At 35.1% G+C, this 18910-nt stretch overlaps 1 protein-coding gene across 1 annotated transcript in view; it reads left to right on the top strand.

The window, feature by feature from the left end:
- The window catches only part of Alg13 (ALG13 UDP-N-acetylglucosaminyltransferase subunit), a 68752-nt gene that overhangs the window by 44200 nt on the left and 5642 nt on the right, over positions 1–18910 (top strand). The window contains 3 exon segments of the mRNA XM_074063342.1: positions 3112–3183; positions 4405–4570; positions 13774–13959. Of these exon segments, the coding sequence (XP_073919443.1) occupies positions 3112–3183; positions 4405–4570; positions 13774–13959 (424 nt within the window).

Raw genomic sequence — 18910 nt, 5'->3', positions numbered from 1 at the left:
ACAGGCAAAATGTACTGACTTTTATCCCAAAGGAGGCAACCTAAAAGTCCCATTCAATGTAATCAAAATCAAATCCTAGTATTTATATATAACTTTTAGAACCCTTTACTGGGTCCAGACATGGCTCCTCTTGATCTTGTGGCTTAAAACCAAAAATACAAAGTTTTTTCCACCCCCAAATTTTACAGGGGTGGAGCAGAGGATGAAAAATTGCAGTAAAATTCCTTCTCAGAAGGGAGTAAAATGGAAGAAACACAATTACTGGCTTGTTGGAATTGTGAAATCTTTATAGGCATACATTATAAGGACCACCAAGCTATGCATGGGGGCTGTTCTCTGGTTTATTATTTTCTGGTGGTCTTTGATGAAGGCCCTTCCTTCCTTGGCTATACTTGAAGTTGGTAACTGAGTAGCTTTCTCAGTTTGCTGCTTACAGAAGATTGGAAGCTCAGGGATTGTTTTATTTCTCTTGGGTGGTTTTAGTTCTGGATCATGTTTTCTTTGGCTGTGAAATAAATAAATTAAAATAAATGAACTCAGATCCTTTGTTTGATTCCCTATTAGTTTCTTATACCAGTAGTCATATTGACAGTTCTTTTTCATAGATCCACTACTCATATTTGCTGTAATGTTTTGTTTTCTTATTTTGCGTTCTTTTTGCAAGTACCTTGAACTTACCAGCCTTAATTAGGACACTTTTCCTTGAGATATTTTGTCTAAGTGAGGATTTACCGGGTGTTATATCCTTAGTTGAGACCTCTTATTGCACTCGTATTTTTAGCAATGATTTGATTCATACTGTGAGGCTGTTTTAACTGGTTTTTCTCATTAAAAGCATTTATTTTAAGGTTGAAATGGTTGCCTCTTCAACCCTATCAGTCCCTGTATACAAGGACTTTCTTTTCATCCTTACCTATAAACTACTCTTTCCTACACATGGCTATCTGAAAAGACTTGGCTAAACTGCTGATTCTAGTCAGAACACTCTATTAGCATTAGGTTTTCTAAACCACTTTCCTTAATCATAATCTTCCAGGTTAGGTTTTTTTGTTACAGCAGCATCATATTTTTAGTTACCAGTTTCTTCTTTAGTTAAGCTAGGCTATGTTGCAGTTACAACCTACAAGTTCTCAGTGCCTTAACACAGAAGTTGTTCTGCTAATGTTATATATCCAGGGAAGTTGGTAGTAGGCCTCTCTCTGTTCATTGTAGTCACTCAAGGATCTGGGCTGATGAACACATATTTTCACAATTACATTAGCAATGTGAAAGATGAAGAAATTGAACATGGATTATTAACATTTATATTCATATTTCATTGGCCAAATAACTCAGATGAGCATACCTAACTTCATTTATTATAATTATGAGCATATATTTATTACATTTCTACACATATATCATGCTTTATGTTCACCCTCCCTCCTTCTATTCTCTCTCCTCCAAGTCCCTATATATCCTTCTATCCTCAGATCATCTTTTTTATTTTTTAAGTTTCCATATAAGGGAGAAAGCATGCAATATGTGCCTTTCTGCATTTGGCTTATTTTGTATAACATTATGCTGGAGCCAAGAAGGGCATTCCTACTGTGCCAGGAAAACTGGAACATTTGTGAAAAACTTGAGTACATTCTATTTTCTCCTCTTCTTTCTTCTTTTTCTTTTTTTTCTTTTTTTTTTTTTTTGGCAATACTACAATTTGAATTTAGGGGCTTTGTGCTTATTAGGCAGGCACTCTAAGGTTTGAGCCACACCTCCAACCCTATCAGTTTTTTTTTTTTTTCTTTTTGGCAGTACGAGGTTTGAACTCAAGACCTTGTGCTTGCTAAGCAGGCACTGTACCACTTGAGCCACACCACTATTTCTGTTTTCTAATTAGGATTACTTTTAACTTTGGCAGTTTTATATGTTAAATTTTGTTTGTTCAGGCAATACAACTTAAGAAGGAGATGAAAACTCTTGATAAATTCATTTCTCCTTTTTTCTTGTTCCTTTACTTTGTCTCTTTTAGAGAAAAAGTGTATTTTTCCTACCCCACCATTACTAGTCTCATATCACATGCTTTTTTATACTACCTCCTGATATAGCCATTCAAATAAAAATGTAAATAAAACCTCACTATTTCTTTATTTCTGGCCCTATAATTTATTAGACATTTTATTTCTGTCCCTATAATTTCACTTGTCACATGTTCCTTTTTGATATGCTTCACTCCCACCTCTCAGTCACCAAATCCATAGAAACATAAGTAATTTTTTCATAGTATTCTGAGGTGAGTATGCCAATATCAGACTTGAGTAAAGATTTCCAGTCTTAGAACCTTCTAAGAAACCATAATAATTTATTTCAGAACACTCTAAGAAACCATAAACATTTTTCTGCTTTTTATTTCCATGAGCAATATTAAACGAAATCCATCTCTAGTTTTTGTTTGTTTTTAAGCATTCACAAAGGACTTTCTGAGCCAGAGCAAATTTTTGCTGTTTTAGCAGGAGATTTGGTTATACTTAAACACAAACTTTGGAAATGTGCAGTATTAGGTCCATGTTAAGTGGGGCTCATTTTTTCACAGTGCAATCTCTCTTGTTTTTTCCTGTGATCACTTTCCCTCATTACTTCTGTGTTCCTAGTTGCCATGGCATTGTGTCATGCTTAATTCTGAGCCTTTTGAAATCATTTTTACTTTTTAAAAGACAGGTTGAGTGTGAGGAAAATAGTATTTGGGTTCTATTACCAACCTCTTAACACACTCCTGTCCCAAGCTCCATCTTCAGAGAGAAGGTGTTCATGTATCAAAATTATTGTTAGTCCTACTGTATTTAAATTTTTCAGGCAAGAAAGGTCACTGAGAAAGTGTTTAAATTTTAGTTTGTCTATAGTTGGATGTGATGAGGATCTCTGTAGATAGGTAACAGCAATGACCTAAATCAGGCACTAGAGCGATACCTTTAGGAGGCATTGTACTCAAAATAGTCACTTCAAACTTGAATGATTTCATTATAGATCACTTTCATTTAGTTTTAGATATTGAAACAAAGAAGGTAATTTACTGATGTGTTGTTCAGTTTCTTGATTTCCCTTTATTCAACTATATTTATGTATGTATTAAAGTCTCTTCAGGACCGAAGACCATGTTCTATGTCTCCTCAGGACACAGTTACCTCATACAACTATCCCCACAAGGTAAAGTACCAAGCAATCATAGTGATATGAACAGAGAAAAATGGGTTTTCTCTTTTCTTTGCCTTGATCAGAGTTACAATCAGCTATTTGTGTTCAAGTATTATTGTATCTTCTAGTACCTGGCACAATGATTAATAAATTTATTCAATAAATTGATTAAGCATCTACTGTGTTTCAGACAATGTTACATGTGTTAGCATTGAACTTATAGCTGATCTACTGTGAACCTCTTATATAATGAGTTAATAATAAATTACTTGTCAAGGTGATCTGATTTACTGAAAGTTAAATTTAAAGCTCTTCTTTAGAATGCATAGTTGACAGAAAAATGTAGTTGAAACCATAGAGTGAATAAGATTATTCTGGGAAAAAGAAGACATTGAGAAGAGCATCTAGAACAAAGCCTGTGGATCACCAAATTTTAAAAAAAGGAAAGAGAAGAAACAGTCATAGAAGTAGGAAAAGAAGGAGAGTGTAATATTATGGAAGCTCTGGAAAGAATATTTTAAGGAGTAGTCAAGTGTCATTTGCTACCAAGAGGTCAAGCAACATAAGGATTAACAAGAACATACTGGAATTTGTTGCCATGGAGTCCACTGGTGATTTTGAATGCAGTTTCAGAGGATCAGAATGGGAAGCAGCTACATTACCGTGGGTGGTAAGGAAATGAAGGCTGCCAATGAGGATAGTGTGTTCAAGAAGAACATAATACCATTTATCGATTATCTCCATTCACAGCCAAATACTGTATGTTGTAGTAAAATAGTCTGTTCTTTTAAGGAGTTGTGGTCTTACGAAGTCATGAAGTTACACAAAGTGCAATACACCTTTATGTGGGAAAATGTATACACATGAAAGATGAACATACATTACAGATTTCTGAAATAATATGCAGTAAACCCAGAGGTTATCTTTTTTGGGAGTTGGCAACAATATTCATGGAGGACACTGGTTTGAAGGAAACTTTGCATGTGTACAATTTGATACTTCATTTAAAAATTATATTAATGTATTACCTTTTCGGAAAAATAAAAGCTCTTAAAGTAATCCAGGATTGCCTAAAAGAAATAACCTTCCTACGTAGGGTATATGTAAAGATTGATTTCTCAGCATTTCAGTTATTAGCACAAATTATAATTTCTTGAAATTTAGGATCAGATAAGAAATTAATACTGTTTCGGAAACCAAACTTAAGAATTCTGAACTTTATTTCTCTTGTAGGTGATGGGAAATTCTACAACAATTGCAGTTTCCAGTGCCAGTCATGTTCCAGCTCCAGTCTTATCTAACTGTTCAGCAGCTAATCAAGCTAGTAGTACCTCATCAGTTTCCTCACAGAATTCTGTACAGCCTCTATTTGTATCTCCACCTATGCAAAGCAAGCCAGGTAATTTATTAGCAGTTGCTTATTTTGGAAGCCTCTCCTAATGATGAACATGAACATGTACATATTCTGGTGATCAGATAGGATTACTTTAATTTCTAGAATTAAGTTTGTTTAACTTACTTAATACTAGGTTGCTCTGTTATTGGGGAATCCATGAGATTTGAGAATTAGGACTTCAATTTTTTCTTATAAACTTGACTCTGATAAAATTTTGTGCCTGTCATTTTGCTACTCACTGAATAGTTAAAGGACTTGCTTCTAAAACTGAATTAAGTTTTATTATATAATAATTGACAGATGTTTCTTTATAGAATAAATTTTCTGAAAAGTTGTACTCCTATATAATGAATCATTGCCCTGATAATGTCATGATAAAGACTATTAGGCTCTAAAATTTAAGAGAGATGAGTTAAAATTCTGGTTTTACAACTTATTAATTGTGTAATTTTAAACAAGATATCATACCTTTCTTGTCTGTGAGCTTGGGAGTACTGATAGTACTAATTCATAAAGTAGTTGTGGAATTTTAATGAGCTAATGTAATTTAAAAGAGTCAGCAGAGTTCTGGAAAAGTGATGGCAACAACAACTTAGCTTTTCAGTGTAAGTCCCAATATAAAAATGGAATTATCAAAATAGAACTCATGGACAGCATTTGCAACAAAGCTAGGTGACATGATAGCTTCCTAAAACCCTTAATTTAAGCAGATAGAGAAAAACAACTATTCAAAAAACCTATATGATATCAAGGTATGTATGGGTGTGAGAAGACAGAAGTAGAGAAAATGTTGCCTTATGGACCAGGGAATAGAAGAACCCAAAAAGAGTTAATAAGAATCCACTGGAAAGTGGGCTGGCCAGTTTGGAAGCTGCATCTAAAACTGGGAAGGGATTTGATCAGTCTAACACTAACTGCATGAGGCACTTGACAGAAGGACTGAAAGGCTTAAAGCAGTTAAGCCACTATGAACTCTCAGAAGTGACCTGCCAGGACTCCCTTTTAGGATAGTGTTTCTTACTAAGGAAAAACTGCTGGAGTGGACTCAAAATTTGTCAGAATGGAGAAATGAGTGGATTGAGACTAAAATTGATGAGATCAGCACCAAGGAATTCTAGATAGCAATCATGTGTTTGAACACTACACAAAATCAGTAAGTGAGAGCTCTGTGAAGTTAGAAAAGCCACATGTACCCCACCTTATTCTAAACTCATGAAAAGTTATTTCATACAAAAGTAAACAGAAGTAAAACATTATGTTCAAATACTGTGTACAGACAGATATCTTAAGGAAAAAAAACCAAAATACCCATACAGATGGTGAAACCATGCAGAAATGTACCCACTGAGCAAAATTAAAGTCATCAAGCTAAAAACTGTATTTCAAAGTAAGGTAAAGACATTAATAAAATAATAAAAAAAATTGAAGAATAACAGAAGTCAGAATTAGAAAAAACATACGAGACAGAATTTAGAAAAGAAGGTCAAGACTTTAAAGAGCCTGGGCAAATATGTACAACAGATAATGCTTTAAGAGGAATAAGGATATAAAGGGGAATCTAAAATTGAAAAACATCAGCTAAAAATTTAAAGTGGCATGTTCAAGTTAGATAAAGGAGATACAATACTGATGATACTCCTTAAAGAAGAATAGAACAAATATGAAGAGGTTTAATTTTAAAAACTTCATTGAAATTTAATGGCTTTAAAATTTTTGAAACATACTGAAATGGCACCTTGCATACCTGAGAATATCCAGCATCAAGGTATTCTAATAAAATTACAGGACTTTAAAGAAAAAGGAAGTCCTTTGAGAATCTAGCTAAAAGAGCCTGTGAAATAAGAGAAAATTTACCTCCACAGCAGTGCTTTTATTCTAGAAAAAATGAAGTTGCATTAACTTGTGAACCAAAGATTTTGTATCCAGCCAAACTGATTTTCAATAAAGGGACAGCATGTAAGAATTTGAGAATATTATTCCCATGAGCCTTCCTGAAGAATTTGCTAGAGCTGTGCTGCAAAGCAAGGTAAACACTATATTTGAGTGCCACTACATTTGTGGCAATGTAAATTTCAATTGCCGTTAAATAAACTTTTAGTCATCAGTCACATTAGCCCCATGCCAAGTGCTCAAAGCCACATGTGGCTAGTAGTTACTGTCTTGAACAACACAGAATATTTGTACTAACACAATACTTGTGTTGAATGAGCTTTGAATTTTAGACTATCAAAAAAAGACATTAGCATAAGAAGTGAGTTAAGTATGAAATGCATAATTACCTGGAAAATTAAGACAAAATAATGGCCAGGAGGTTGAGAATATACTGTATAATACCCTTACGCTTGGACAAAGTAGATATAGCTATTTTTTTAAAAATGGGAAAATTGAGAATACATATGCAAAGCACTTTAATGCTCAATAATTACATCCGGTTCTTTTATCTAGATACTCAGATGATTATTCTGGGACTATACACTAAAACAAATGAGTAATTATGGGAAATTCTTAATTTTATCCTCTGTCCTTGTGGATCAGTACTTTCAGGATGGAACAAAGGTAATACAGACATATGAAAGAGGCTAAATAAAAGCTTTCATTGCCTCGAATTTGAATTGGAAATATCAATATGAACTTCAGGTATTTTATCTTTAAATATAAATGTATATTTTCTACATCTGTTCAGAAGCAATAAGTGTCCCTAGCACCCACTTTTTGAGGTCTTAAAATACCAATTATCATTTTGGAAAAAAATAGCTTTTAGAGAAATGGTGGATTACAGGTGTAAGCAGGCATTGTTCAAAATAAGCCTGGATAGTCTTGTCTTGATAGATAGCAAAGAAGCTATCAAAGAATTCTGGGATCGTGTCAGAAAGAATAGGGAGCTATCTTTTTTTTTTTTTTGGCAGTACTAGGGTTTGACCTCATGGGTTTGTAGGCACCCTACCACTTGAGCCACACCCCCAGTCCCTTTCTGCTTTAGTTATTTTTCAATACAAACTGCAGTCCTCCTGTCTATACCTCCTGCACAACTGTGATTATAGGTACATATCACCATGCCCTGTCTATTTGTTGAGATGGAGATCTCACTAACTGTTTTCCTGGCTGACCTCAAGCTACAATCCTCCTGATCTCTACTTTTCAAGTAGCTGCAATTATAGGCATGGGCCACCGGACCCAGCTATCAGGAGCTATCTTGAAAAGGTTTCCACTGACTAAACATGGAACAGATTGAGCCTCAACAATGATAGGGTAGGTCAGAGAATGACAAGTAAGTGAAATTTACAGGTTCATAAGGATATTTTAAAACTTAGTTATCTGAATAGGATGATAGGAAGCCAATTTGTTTTTTGTTAACTAGAAAATAAAGTGAAAGAATTAAGCTTTTATCCTATACCAATAGGTAACCAAACAGTAGATGGGGGAAATGTCTCTTTATAATAGTATTCTTAGTAGTTAGTAAAAAAAAAAAGTGACAGTATATAATCATTTTGAATTCCCTATTGGATGAATGGACGTTAATAGCTTTTAAAATTATGCTATAGTTTGTATCTGGAATGTCCCTCAAATGTTTACACATTGGATGGTGGTGGAAACGTTAAGGTGGTTCATAGAGGGTGGTCTTACGTCATTGGGGAAATGCCCTTAAAGGGAGAGTGGGACCCTGCCCCTTTCTCTTCTCTTTACTTCCAGCTACCATGAGATGAGCAGCTCCCTATGCCACATGCTCTCATAATGATATACTGCCTCCACCACAGGCCCAGAAAGTAATGGGGCCTCCAGATCAGGGACTGAATCTCTAAAAGTGTGAGCTAAAATAAATCATTTCTCTTTATAAGATGATTTTATCATGTATTTGTTATAGGAAGCTGACTAATACAGATTGCAATGACAGTCAGATACTTCTTATAGATGTGCCAAAGGAATCAGTCCTGAGTCTGAACCAGTACCCTAGATCAAGCTGCCTATTTGCAAGAAATACAGAACTTGTTAAACTATACCATGAGAATATAATCAGCCAAATCCATACTGTGGGAAGTTTGGCAGGTCAAAGAGCATAGGTTCTTCAAAAGAAAAACTTAGGAAATGAAAGAGATGGAAGAAGGACCAAAAAGTTAAAAGAGATTCAAAATATATCAAAATTTTAAAGATGGACAAGACTTAAAACTGTCTATGGATGTACATTAGGGTTAGAAAACTAAGGAGAAAACCACAAGGAAGTGATTACTGTTAAAGAGCAGTGGTTTATTACAATGACAGGGAAATAGCTGTGATTGAGAATGGAGCAAATGGAAATTTTTCTGGGGTAGCTGACAAAGTTTTCTTTCTTTTTTTATTTTTATTTTTTGTTGTACTAGAGTTTGAATTCCAGGGCCTTGTGCCTCTCTACCACTTGAGCCATGCCCCAGTCTAAAATATTGTAGCCTTGGGTTAGACAAAGATTTCTTCGGGGTTTTTGTTGTTGTTGCCCTGAGGGGAATTGAATTCAGAACCTTGTGCTTGCTAGGCAGGTGCTCTACAAGTTGAGCCACTTGGCCACCCAAAGTTTGATTTCTTGACCTGGATAGTGTTCATCTTAAAATAATTAATTGAGTCAAACATTAGAATTACTTTGTATCCGTTTTATTGCTTTATCCAGTGCTTGGAACAAGGCATGCAATAAATGTTTACAGTAGAAACTTTTAATTGGAAATGTCATTGTAGACCTTGGTTTTATTATTTTCAACTAATACAGGGAAAAACATCATCTGTCTCTTACAACAGAGTCTGGTCTTAAAAATATAAATAACAGGTGAATTAAGCATTGTAACGTTTTGTTTACATGGAATTATTGAAAGCTTATCCTTTTAATGTCACGTTTCTTTTTTTTTAAAAAAAAATGCTTGTGACCTTCATTTATTTTACTTTTTGTTCTTTGAATCACTTCTGAATCTCACCTGTAATTCTATTTCTCTATATTTGGCTGCCTTTTAGTTGACTGTGTTCATGTCAATCCCCTAGATGAAACAGGACAAGTTTCTCATTTTTTATTCACTTACATCTGTAGCAGGTCCCTCCCTTCCTCCTTTTAGTTACCGCTAACCTGCTTGGTAACTAGATATGATGACTGTCTTCACAACAAGTCTCCTCATAGGCATTAAATCCTGTCAAATTCAAACTCTTAAATTTGGTAAAGATTAGTATAAAAATTTATGATGAACAAAGTATAAATGTTAAATAAAGTCAGGATCTGTGGGACAAACCTAGGGTGACTTGAATAAGGATTCACTCTCAAGGGTCGTGAAAGTGCAGAATTGGATCTGTCTTTATTGGATCTTTTTGCATTAATTTTGGTGGGCCCTTAAATTTTGTACTGGAGTACCTCTTTGAGACTCCTTAGTCTTGCCCACCCACTGCTTTTTTATCTCTGGAGAAGCAGTGTCTTACTATACAGATTCATGTTTTCTTCTAAAATGTCCTGAAATAGACTGCAGCTACATGAACAGGGGGTAATACATTATGTTAATTTTCACTAATATTTTAGAAAATTTTATTTTCATTGTTCCCTGTGAGCCTATGGATCCCTTAAGTCAGAATGAGATGCTCTTGCATCCTTAGAGCTACTGGAAATTATAAAAGCTTTTTCTTAACAGGCTTATTATCGTACAATAAACCTGTCTTATTCACAGAAAAATATTACATACAGTTTTGACCAAGCATGAAAAAAATTGATAAAAAATCAAAAGAAATTTCAAAAACAAAAAATTTGAATTCCTGTATGTACATTACATAGCTGAGTTGATATAGAGAGGTTCTCAATGTGTCCCACATTATCATCAGTTGTGTTTAAATCATTGTGCAATCTGCTGAGTGTTTCCCTGCCCTTAATTTTGTTGAACTATTTCTCCCAAAAGCAAATGGTGCCCCCAAAACAAGGTAAAATTATGATAATCTTCCCAAGCCAAAAAGTATATATAATGTGCTTAAGTGATAATGTTAAAATTTTAAATTTGTTGAAAGGCTGCATATTTTTAGTATTGGGTGGTGGTATGGGAAAAATAAATCAAGCATCTACAATATTTGCAGTAAAGAGCATGAACTAAGATCTAGCTTTTGGTAAGCAGTATTAATGTGTACAACAATAATTTTGTGGCAGGATTGTAGCCTACTCCATGTCGTTCCAAATTATGAATGCTCACACCTACTGTACATACGGTATAGGTAAATTTGAGTAATTTAAAGAGTACTGAATGCTATGCATCTTGACCATTCATGGTTTTTCTCAGTGGTGGTCTCCTTGGGACCATATACCTACAGATACCAAGCATCATCTTTATCATACATTTATAAGGATTGTGAGCTTAGTTATGAATAACCTTCATACTTCTTCTACACTGATTCTCTCAGGCCTATGATTATTTAGCTATCTCTATGTCTACTACCTAGTGATCATAATCACATCCTGTGTCTTCAACTCCATTCACTTTTATAAAAATGTGATTTGTTTTGGAGTTCTAGTTTTAAAGAAATAAGAGCAGTGCTTTGTTAGAAAAGCTAGTTTATAAAACAGTCTATAAATATAGTGTATTGGAGGATGTTCTGAAAATTGAGTTCTTCTAAAGCTGTAAAAATAGACATTTCTTTTGCATTTTGAAAGTATTGGAGTTTGAACTCAGGGCCTCACTTGCTAGACAGGTGTTGTACCCACTTCACCCATGCCCCCAGCCCCCTGCCTTTTCCCTTTATTTTTTAAGTAAGGTCTTACATTTTTGTCTGGGGCTGACCTTAGATCACATTCCTCCTACCTACAGCCTCCCACGTACCTGAGACCCAAAGTGAATAGCACCATACCTGACTTATTTGCTGAGACAGGGTCTCACTAACTTTTTTTGCTAGGACTGGCCTCAAACCATGATCTTCCTAACCTCTACCGCCCAAGTAATAGGATTACAAGCATGAACCACTGCTTCTTAAAATAGGGATTTCTGAATGTGTGTCAAAATTCCAAAACGCTCAAGTAAAAATTTAAAATTTGCTGTTTAATTTACATCCAGTAAGACTCAGTTTTGGGGCCCAGTTCTGAGAGTCTTGAAAATGCATTAAGTTGCGTAACTACCACACAATCAAGAGAATTGTTTTATCGTATCCCAAAAGTCATTCATCACATTTTGGAACATCATGTTAAGTGAAGTAAGCCAGGCTCAAAGTCAAAGGTTGCATCTTTTCTCTCATATGTGGAAGCTAGACCTATAAGGTAAGTGTACATGTAAACACATATATGACCACATATGTGTGTGTGTATATATATATACACACACACACACACACACACAAAACACAAAACCCCACAAACCCATATATATATGGGTTTGACTGAGGGAACTACAGGAGATGGGAGAGGGAAAGAAAATGTTAAGAGAATTAAAAATACTGAAGCATTTCATCTATATATGAATAAAATATAACAATGCATTGTAAGCTGTTGAATAATAGGGGAGCACGGTGATAAAGAGTAAGCAATGGAAGGGGTAATCTGATTAAAGCAGAATATATACATGCCTGAAATTCCGAGGCAAAACCCCCATGGACTATCAGTATACACTTAAAAAAGTGAAGGACAGGAGGGTGAAACAAGTCTTTATCAGGGGTGGGTACTAGTGGGAGGTGGGGAGGGCATAAGAAAAGGGTGAATGAGGGTTTATTTTGTACTTGTAAGTGAAAATAGAAGAATGAAACCTGTTGAAATTGATCTAAGAAGAGGGGAGGGAGAATGATTGAGGGCATAAATCTAAGATATATTGTAAGCACATATGTAAATATCACAGTGTATCTCCCTGTACAACTATTATACAGCTTAAAAAACTAGGAGGAAAAAACAAAAATGGGATCACTATAACAGAGATCTCCTATTAACCTGTAACCATATAAAAGGTATAAATGAATATATTGTTAGTATTTGTCAGTAAATGTGAACAGTATGAATTACCTCTTGCTAAATTACCACAATACAAATCTAGCTTATGTGGACTGTTCCTGTACTAAATTCAGAAGCCAGACATGGTGGCTCATACCTATAATTACAGCACTGAGTCAAGAGGATAGAGAGTTCAAGGCCAGCCATAGCAAGTAACATCTCAAACAAAACCAAAACACAAAAACCTATATTAAACTCAGTTGTGTTCAATCTCTGAATTTAGTCCTTTATCAAATGATGAGATGAAACTTTCTGTGCTTCCTGTAGTTTAAATAATAGCACAATTGACATGGTGTTGAAATTTGATACTTTATAAATTGGCTAAAATGATTCAGTTAAACTTGAAGGTTATATCATTTGTCAGATATTGAACTGGTTTAACTGGCATATTACATGTGTGTTTACACTTTTGCTAGGTTGGAGCCACATCGTTTCATTTATCATGGTAGAGGATTAATGTTTATACAATTATATTTCAATTTCATGTCAAAACCTAAAACTCCCAAATGAGTACTGTTCTAAAACTATAATAACAGGTATAGAGAGTTAAAAAGATAAACTGTTGTAGCTAGCCTCTTGTGTTTTAGATTGTTTGAAAGCAGGTTGATAGAGTAAGTAATAGGGCTAATCTGATTAAAGTGCATTATATACTTGTGCGAAATACCAAGGCAAAACCCCCTTGAACAATCAATATACACTAAAAAATGAAGGACAGGAAGATAAGTCTTTTCCGGGGAGTGGGTACCAGTGGGGGGTGGTAAACAGGGTGAAGAAGGGTGTCATTGTACTTTGTATATGTGTATGAAAATAAAACAATGAAACCTGATGAAATTGTTCTAAGAGGAAGAGGGAGGATGAGGAAGACTGGATGGGTGAATTTAATTAAGATACATTATAAGCACATATGTAAATGTCACAGTGAAATCCCTCCCTGTACAACTAATATATCCTCATAAAAGGGAGCTGTTGTTTAGAGTTCCCTGTATTTCTCAGATGCTACCAGAAGATCTTCAGCAGTTGCTGAAATCTGTAATCAGTCCAGTTTAGTCTCTGTTTCCTTCTGTATCTTATAATTTGATAATATAGATTCCTGAAAACATCTTGAAATTCATACTGGGCATTAAGCTAAGTATCCTGTTTTTAAGTTAGAGTTAAGAGTTCTTTGATCATACTGGGCACACACAAGCAGTAAGATGAGCTACTGCTTATTAAGTGTTACAGTTGTGCATTGTTACTTTATGTTTTTGTTTGTTAGTGATGGCTTCACCATCCTATCCATACCACTCTGCTCCTATTCCTGCTGCTGTAGCATCTCTGCCGCCACCACCACCACCACCTCCTCTTCCTCCTCCACCACATCATGAGGTAGGAGAGGCTTCAAACCTACCACCACCACCTCCACCTTATTCCTGTGACCCAAGTGGCAGCGATTTGCCTCAAGGTAAGTATATTTTGAGACTTGTTGCCCCTCAGTTGGGCAGTATTGTACAAAAGAGAATCATAATTAAGAGTTGTTTGTGGTATGCTTAGTTTCTGGCTATAACATTCTCTTGTTTTTTGAAGCTATTGCTTTATTTTTAGTTTTTTCCAGATCCTAAGGTGGTCACCAAGATTTTTTCCAACTCCATTCTGTTGTTTTTCCCTACCATAAAACTTCATTATTATGTATATGTAGTTGATTCCTAAACTTAACTAGTCTTGATCTTGGAAGTTACTTGTCTCTAGGTACTTGCTATACATTTTCACTTAGCTTTTAAACTCTTATTTCAAGCTTAAAATGTCTGTAATGAAATTCCTTATCTTTGTCTTCCGTCTTTTCTCCAGGCCACACACAAAACATTGAATCTTCTTGGTTTTATATTTTGTTAATATTTTGTTATTTTTCCACCTAATTTACTCAATATCTAAACCCCGATCTCTTTACTTTCTCCCCTCCATTACCTACTTTTGCTGAAGGTATACTCACTCATCACATCATGCTGATTCTGCATTTTCCAGCATTTTATTAGGAAAATAGACATACATCAATGTTGAATTTTACAATGAATAGTCAAATGTCAACCACTGAGATGATAGCATTAAAGTTTAGCTATACTTTATCACATGTTTATTCATCTTCCCCTCCAGCCATGTCTGTGTCCAATAATCCCTGGTTTTGGTGTATTCAAAAATAAACTGTAAACATGAATAGCATTCCCCAGAATGGACAAAGAAAATGTGTATGTGTAAACAATGGAATGTTATTTATCCATAAAAAATGAATTCCTGTCATCTTGTGGCAACATGGATGAGCCTGGAGAACATTATGTTAAATGAAATAAACTAGACACGTAAAGACAAATGCCACACAATCTTATTCATTTGTGGAATCTAAACAAGGTGATCTTATAGAAAGGTAGTTACTAAAGGCTGGGAAGGATTGGTCAATAGGTACAAAATTACAGATATGAGGCATGTTCTGTTTTATTTGCACTGTAGGGTGACTATTGCTAACTATTTTGTATATTTTTAAATAAGTAAAAGATAGTATTTTGAATGTTTGCACCACAAAGCAGTGATCAATGTTTGTGGTGATAAATATGCTTAAAAGCCTGATTTCATCATTATACAGTATATATCATGCTGTAATCCATAATATCTGCAATTATTATGTGTCAAGTAAAAAAATAAAACGTAAAATCTTCTGCATACCTGTTGTGAACCACGGTTCAGTAATTTAGTTTCTTCTTTTCATGTAGAGTATACATACAAAGAAATGCACGAAATTTCAATGAACACTGAGTTTTAACACAAATCCCTATCAAGGTATAAAACATTACCATTATCTCACAAAGTTTTCTTATGCCCCTTCCCAGTCTTTTTATGGGTTCATACCCATTTCTCACACAGATAGCCACTGTTCTGCTGTTTTTCTATCTTAGATTAATTTTACTTGTTTGAGAATTCCATATAAATGGAATCAGTATAGTGTGTACTCTTCATAGAAACTGGGCACAAACGTGTTTGAGATTCATCCATGTTGTTACATTATATTAGTGGTACATTTGCTTATGTTGCTGATTACTGTTTCATTGTATGAGTATTCCACAGTTTGTCCATTCTCCTTATGATAGACTTCTATTTCCAGTTTGGGGCTATCATAAATAAAGGTGCTATGAAAATTCTTGCAAACGTGTTTGTGAATATATATATATATATATATATATATATATATATATATATATATATATATATATATATATATATTTTTTTTTTTTTTTATTTACCTTGAGCAAAAACCTAGCAGTAGGATTGCTGAGTCAGAGAGAGGTGTATGTTTAACTTTTATATGAAACTGCCAAACATTTTTTCCAAAGTTGTAACATTTTGCATTACCACAAGCATGGTATGAACATTTCAGTTGTTTCATCCTCACCAACACTTAGTGTTGTCGTTGTCTTTGATTTTAGCCATTTTGATGACCAGTGATTGGGCACTTCAAAATGATTTTGTGGATTGGTTTTCTGTTCATAGTAGAATTGAGAAAGTTAAGATTTTTCCATAAGCTACCTACCCTTACATATGCATAGCCTCTCATTATCAATATCCCTCATCAGAGTGATACTTTTGTTATAATTGATGAACCTACAGTGCTCATTATTGACCAAGGACCATAGTTAATTGATATTGTACATTTCATGGGTTTGGACAAATATAAAATGATATGTGTCCTCCAGTGTAGTAGTATACAAATATTTTCACACCCCTAAAAGTCCCCTGTACTCCATGCATTCACACCACCTTCCTCCAGCCTCTGGAAATTAAAGATCTTTTCACTAGCTCCGTAAGTTTTGATTTTTTTTTCTCAAATGCCAGATAGTTGTGATCATATAGAATATAGCCCTTTCACATTGGCTTCTCTCACTTAGTGATATAATTTAGGATACCTCCATGACTTTTATGGTTTGTTAACTCATTTCTTTAGAACCTTAGATGGTAATTGTCTGGATCTACCCCAGGTTATATATCCATTCATATTCTGAAGGACAACGTAATTGCTTCCAGCTTTGGGCAAGTATGAGTAAAACTGCTGTAAGCATCCAAGTACAAGTTTTTGTATGGAAATATATTTTCAACTCATTTGGGTAATTATCAAGGATGATGATTTCTGGGTCTAAGAGTAAGAATATGTTCCCTTATGACATATGATGAGCATCTTTTTATACACATTTATCATGTGTATGTCTTCTTTGATAAGGTATCTGTTAAGGTCTTTGGCTCATATTTAAATTTGGTTGTTTTCTTATTGTGAGTTTTAAGAGTTTTGTGCATTTTGGATAACAAAGGTTATCAGATAATCTCTTCTGCACATACTTTCTCCCAGTCTGTGGTTTTGTCTTTTCTTTCATTTTGATGGCTTCTTTTGCAAAAGAATATCTTAATATTTTTTATTGTTGTGCTGGGTGGGGTATATTGTAGCATCTACAGACGTTCTTACAATATGTCAAATATATCATACTTGAATTTACCCCTTCCACCTCTTTCCTTTATCCCTCCCTCTCTCATTCCTGTAATAGCTTCAACAGGCATCATTTTTGCATTTACATACATGTGTACACAGTATTTGCACCATAGTCACCCTCTTAAACCCTTTCCCTGCCACCAACCCCCTACCCCCACGCAGGACATGTTCTGCCCTTCTATTTTCCAATTTTGTAGAATTAAAAAAGAGAAAAATGGTATTTTTGCTTGTTACAGATAGCTAAACAGGGAGTGTCCTTGTGATGTTTCCATGTATATATGTATTATAACCCCAACCCCAGCTGGTTCATCTCCTCTGTTTTTCTTCATTCTATCTTAGTCCCTTTCCTATACTGTTTTCAGCCAGTTTAAAAATTCTATATTCATTGTTGTTGTATGGAGAGTACATCAACCATATTCACCCTACCCAAATCATATGTGACCTTCCTTTATTTTTTTAAATCTTATTTTATCGTTTTTTTTACATTTACTTACATATGTATACATTATTTGGGCCACTCCCCACCCCACCTCTGGGCAGAACCTGTTCTCCCCTCTTGTTCTCTGATTTTATAGGAAAAAAAAACCATAAAACATAATAAGAAAAACACAGTGTTTTGTTAGTTTGTGATAAAGATAGCTATATAGGGAGATTCCTTGTGTTGTTTCCATGTGTATATATATATATTACAACCCAAATTGATTCATCTCTATCAAACCTCTTCACTGCTCCCTAGTTCCCTAACCATAGTAGCCTCAGCCAGTCTAAGATTACTATATGTCTTCATATATAGTGAGCGCATCAAACACATTCAAGTTTCTTGTTTCCTTCCCTTGCCTTACCCCTCCCGTGCGTGGTCTCCCCTTAGTGTGTGACCCCTGTCTAGTAATATCACTGCATTTGTTTTAGGTCTGTAGTCCACATATGAGGGAGAACATGCGATTTTTGGCCTTCTCAGCCTGCCTAACTTCGCTTAAGATGATTTCCAGTTCCATTTACCTGCAACTAACAAAATTTCATTCTTCTTTGTGGCATAAATACCACATTTTCTTAATCCACTTGTCAGTAGTAGGGCACCTTGACTGTTTCCATAGTTTGACTTTTGTGAATAGTGCTGCAATAAACATGGGTGTGCAGTTGCCTTTGTAGTAACCTGAGTCACATTCCTTTGAGAATATTCCTAGGAGTGGGATTGCTGGATCATATGGCAGATTTATTTTTAGTTTTTTAAGAAGCCCCCATATCGTTTTCCAGAGTGGTTGCACTAGCTTGCATTCCCACCAGCAGTGTGTGAGGGTTCTGTTCCCCCCTACATCCTCACCAACATTTGTTAGTGGTAGTGGTGTTGATGGTAACTATTCTAACAGGAGTGAGGTGGAATCCTAGTGTGGTTTTGATTTGCATTTCCTTAATGATGGTGAGCTTTTTTTATCTGTGTTTTGGCCATTTGGACTTCTTTGAAAAAGTTCTGTTTAGTTCATTTGCCTACTTCTTTATTGGTTCATTTTCTGGTTATGAATCCCTTGTCTGATGCATAGCTAGCAAATATTTTCTCCCACTCTGTGGGTGGTCTCTTCAATTTAGAGACCATTTCTTTTGTTGTGTAGAAGCTTTTTAATTTCATGTAGTCCCATTTGTCCATCCTTTCTCTTAGTTGCTGAGCTGCTTTGAGTTCTGAGGACGTCCTTGCCTATCCCTATTGCTTCCAGTGTATTCCCTGCTCTTTGCTGTACTAACTTCAAGGTTTCGAGTCTGATAGATTGAGGTCCTTAATCAACTTTGAGTTGATACTAGTACAAGGTGACAGGTATGGATCTAGTATCAGTTTTCTGCAGGCAGATAACCACTTTCCCCAGCAATATTTGTTGAACAGGCTGTCTTTTCTCCATTG

Source organism: Castor canadensis, chromosome X, assembly GCF_047511655.1.
Source record: "Castor canadensis chromosome X, mCasCan1.hap1v2, whole genome shotgun sequence".
NCBI lineage: Eukaryota > Metazoa > Chordata > Mammalia > Rodentia > Castoridae > Castor > Castor canadensis.
The sequence above is the reverse complement of the archived record's forward strand: the minus strand, read 5'-3'. Positions and strand labels throughout refer to the sequence as shown.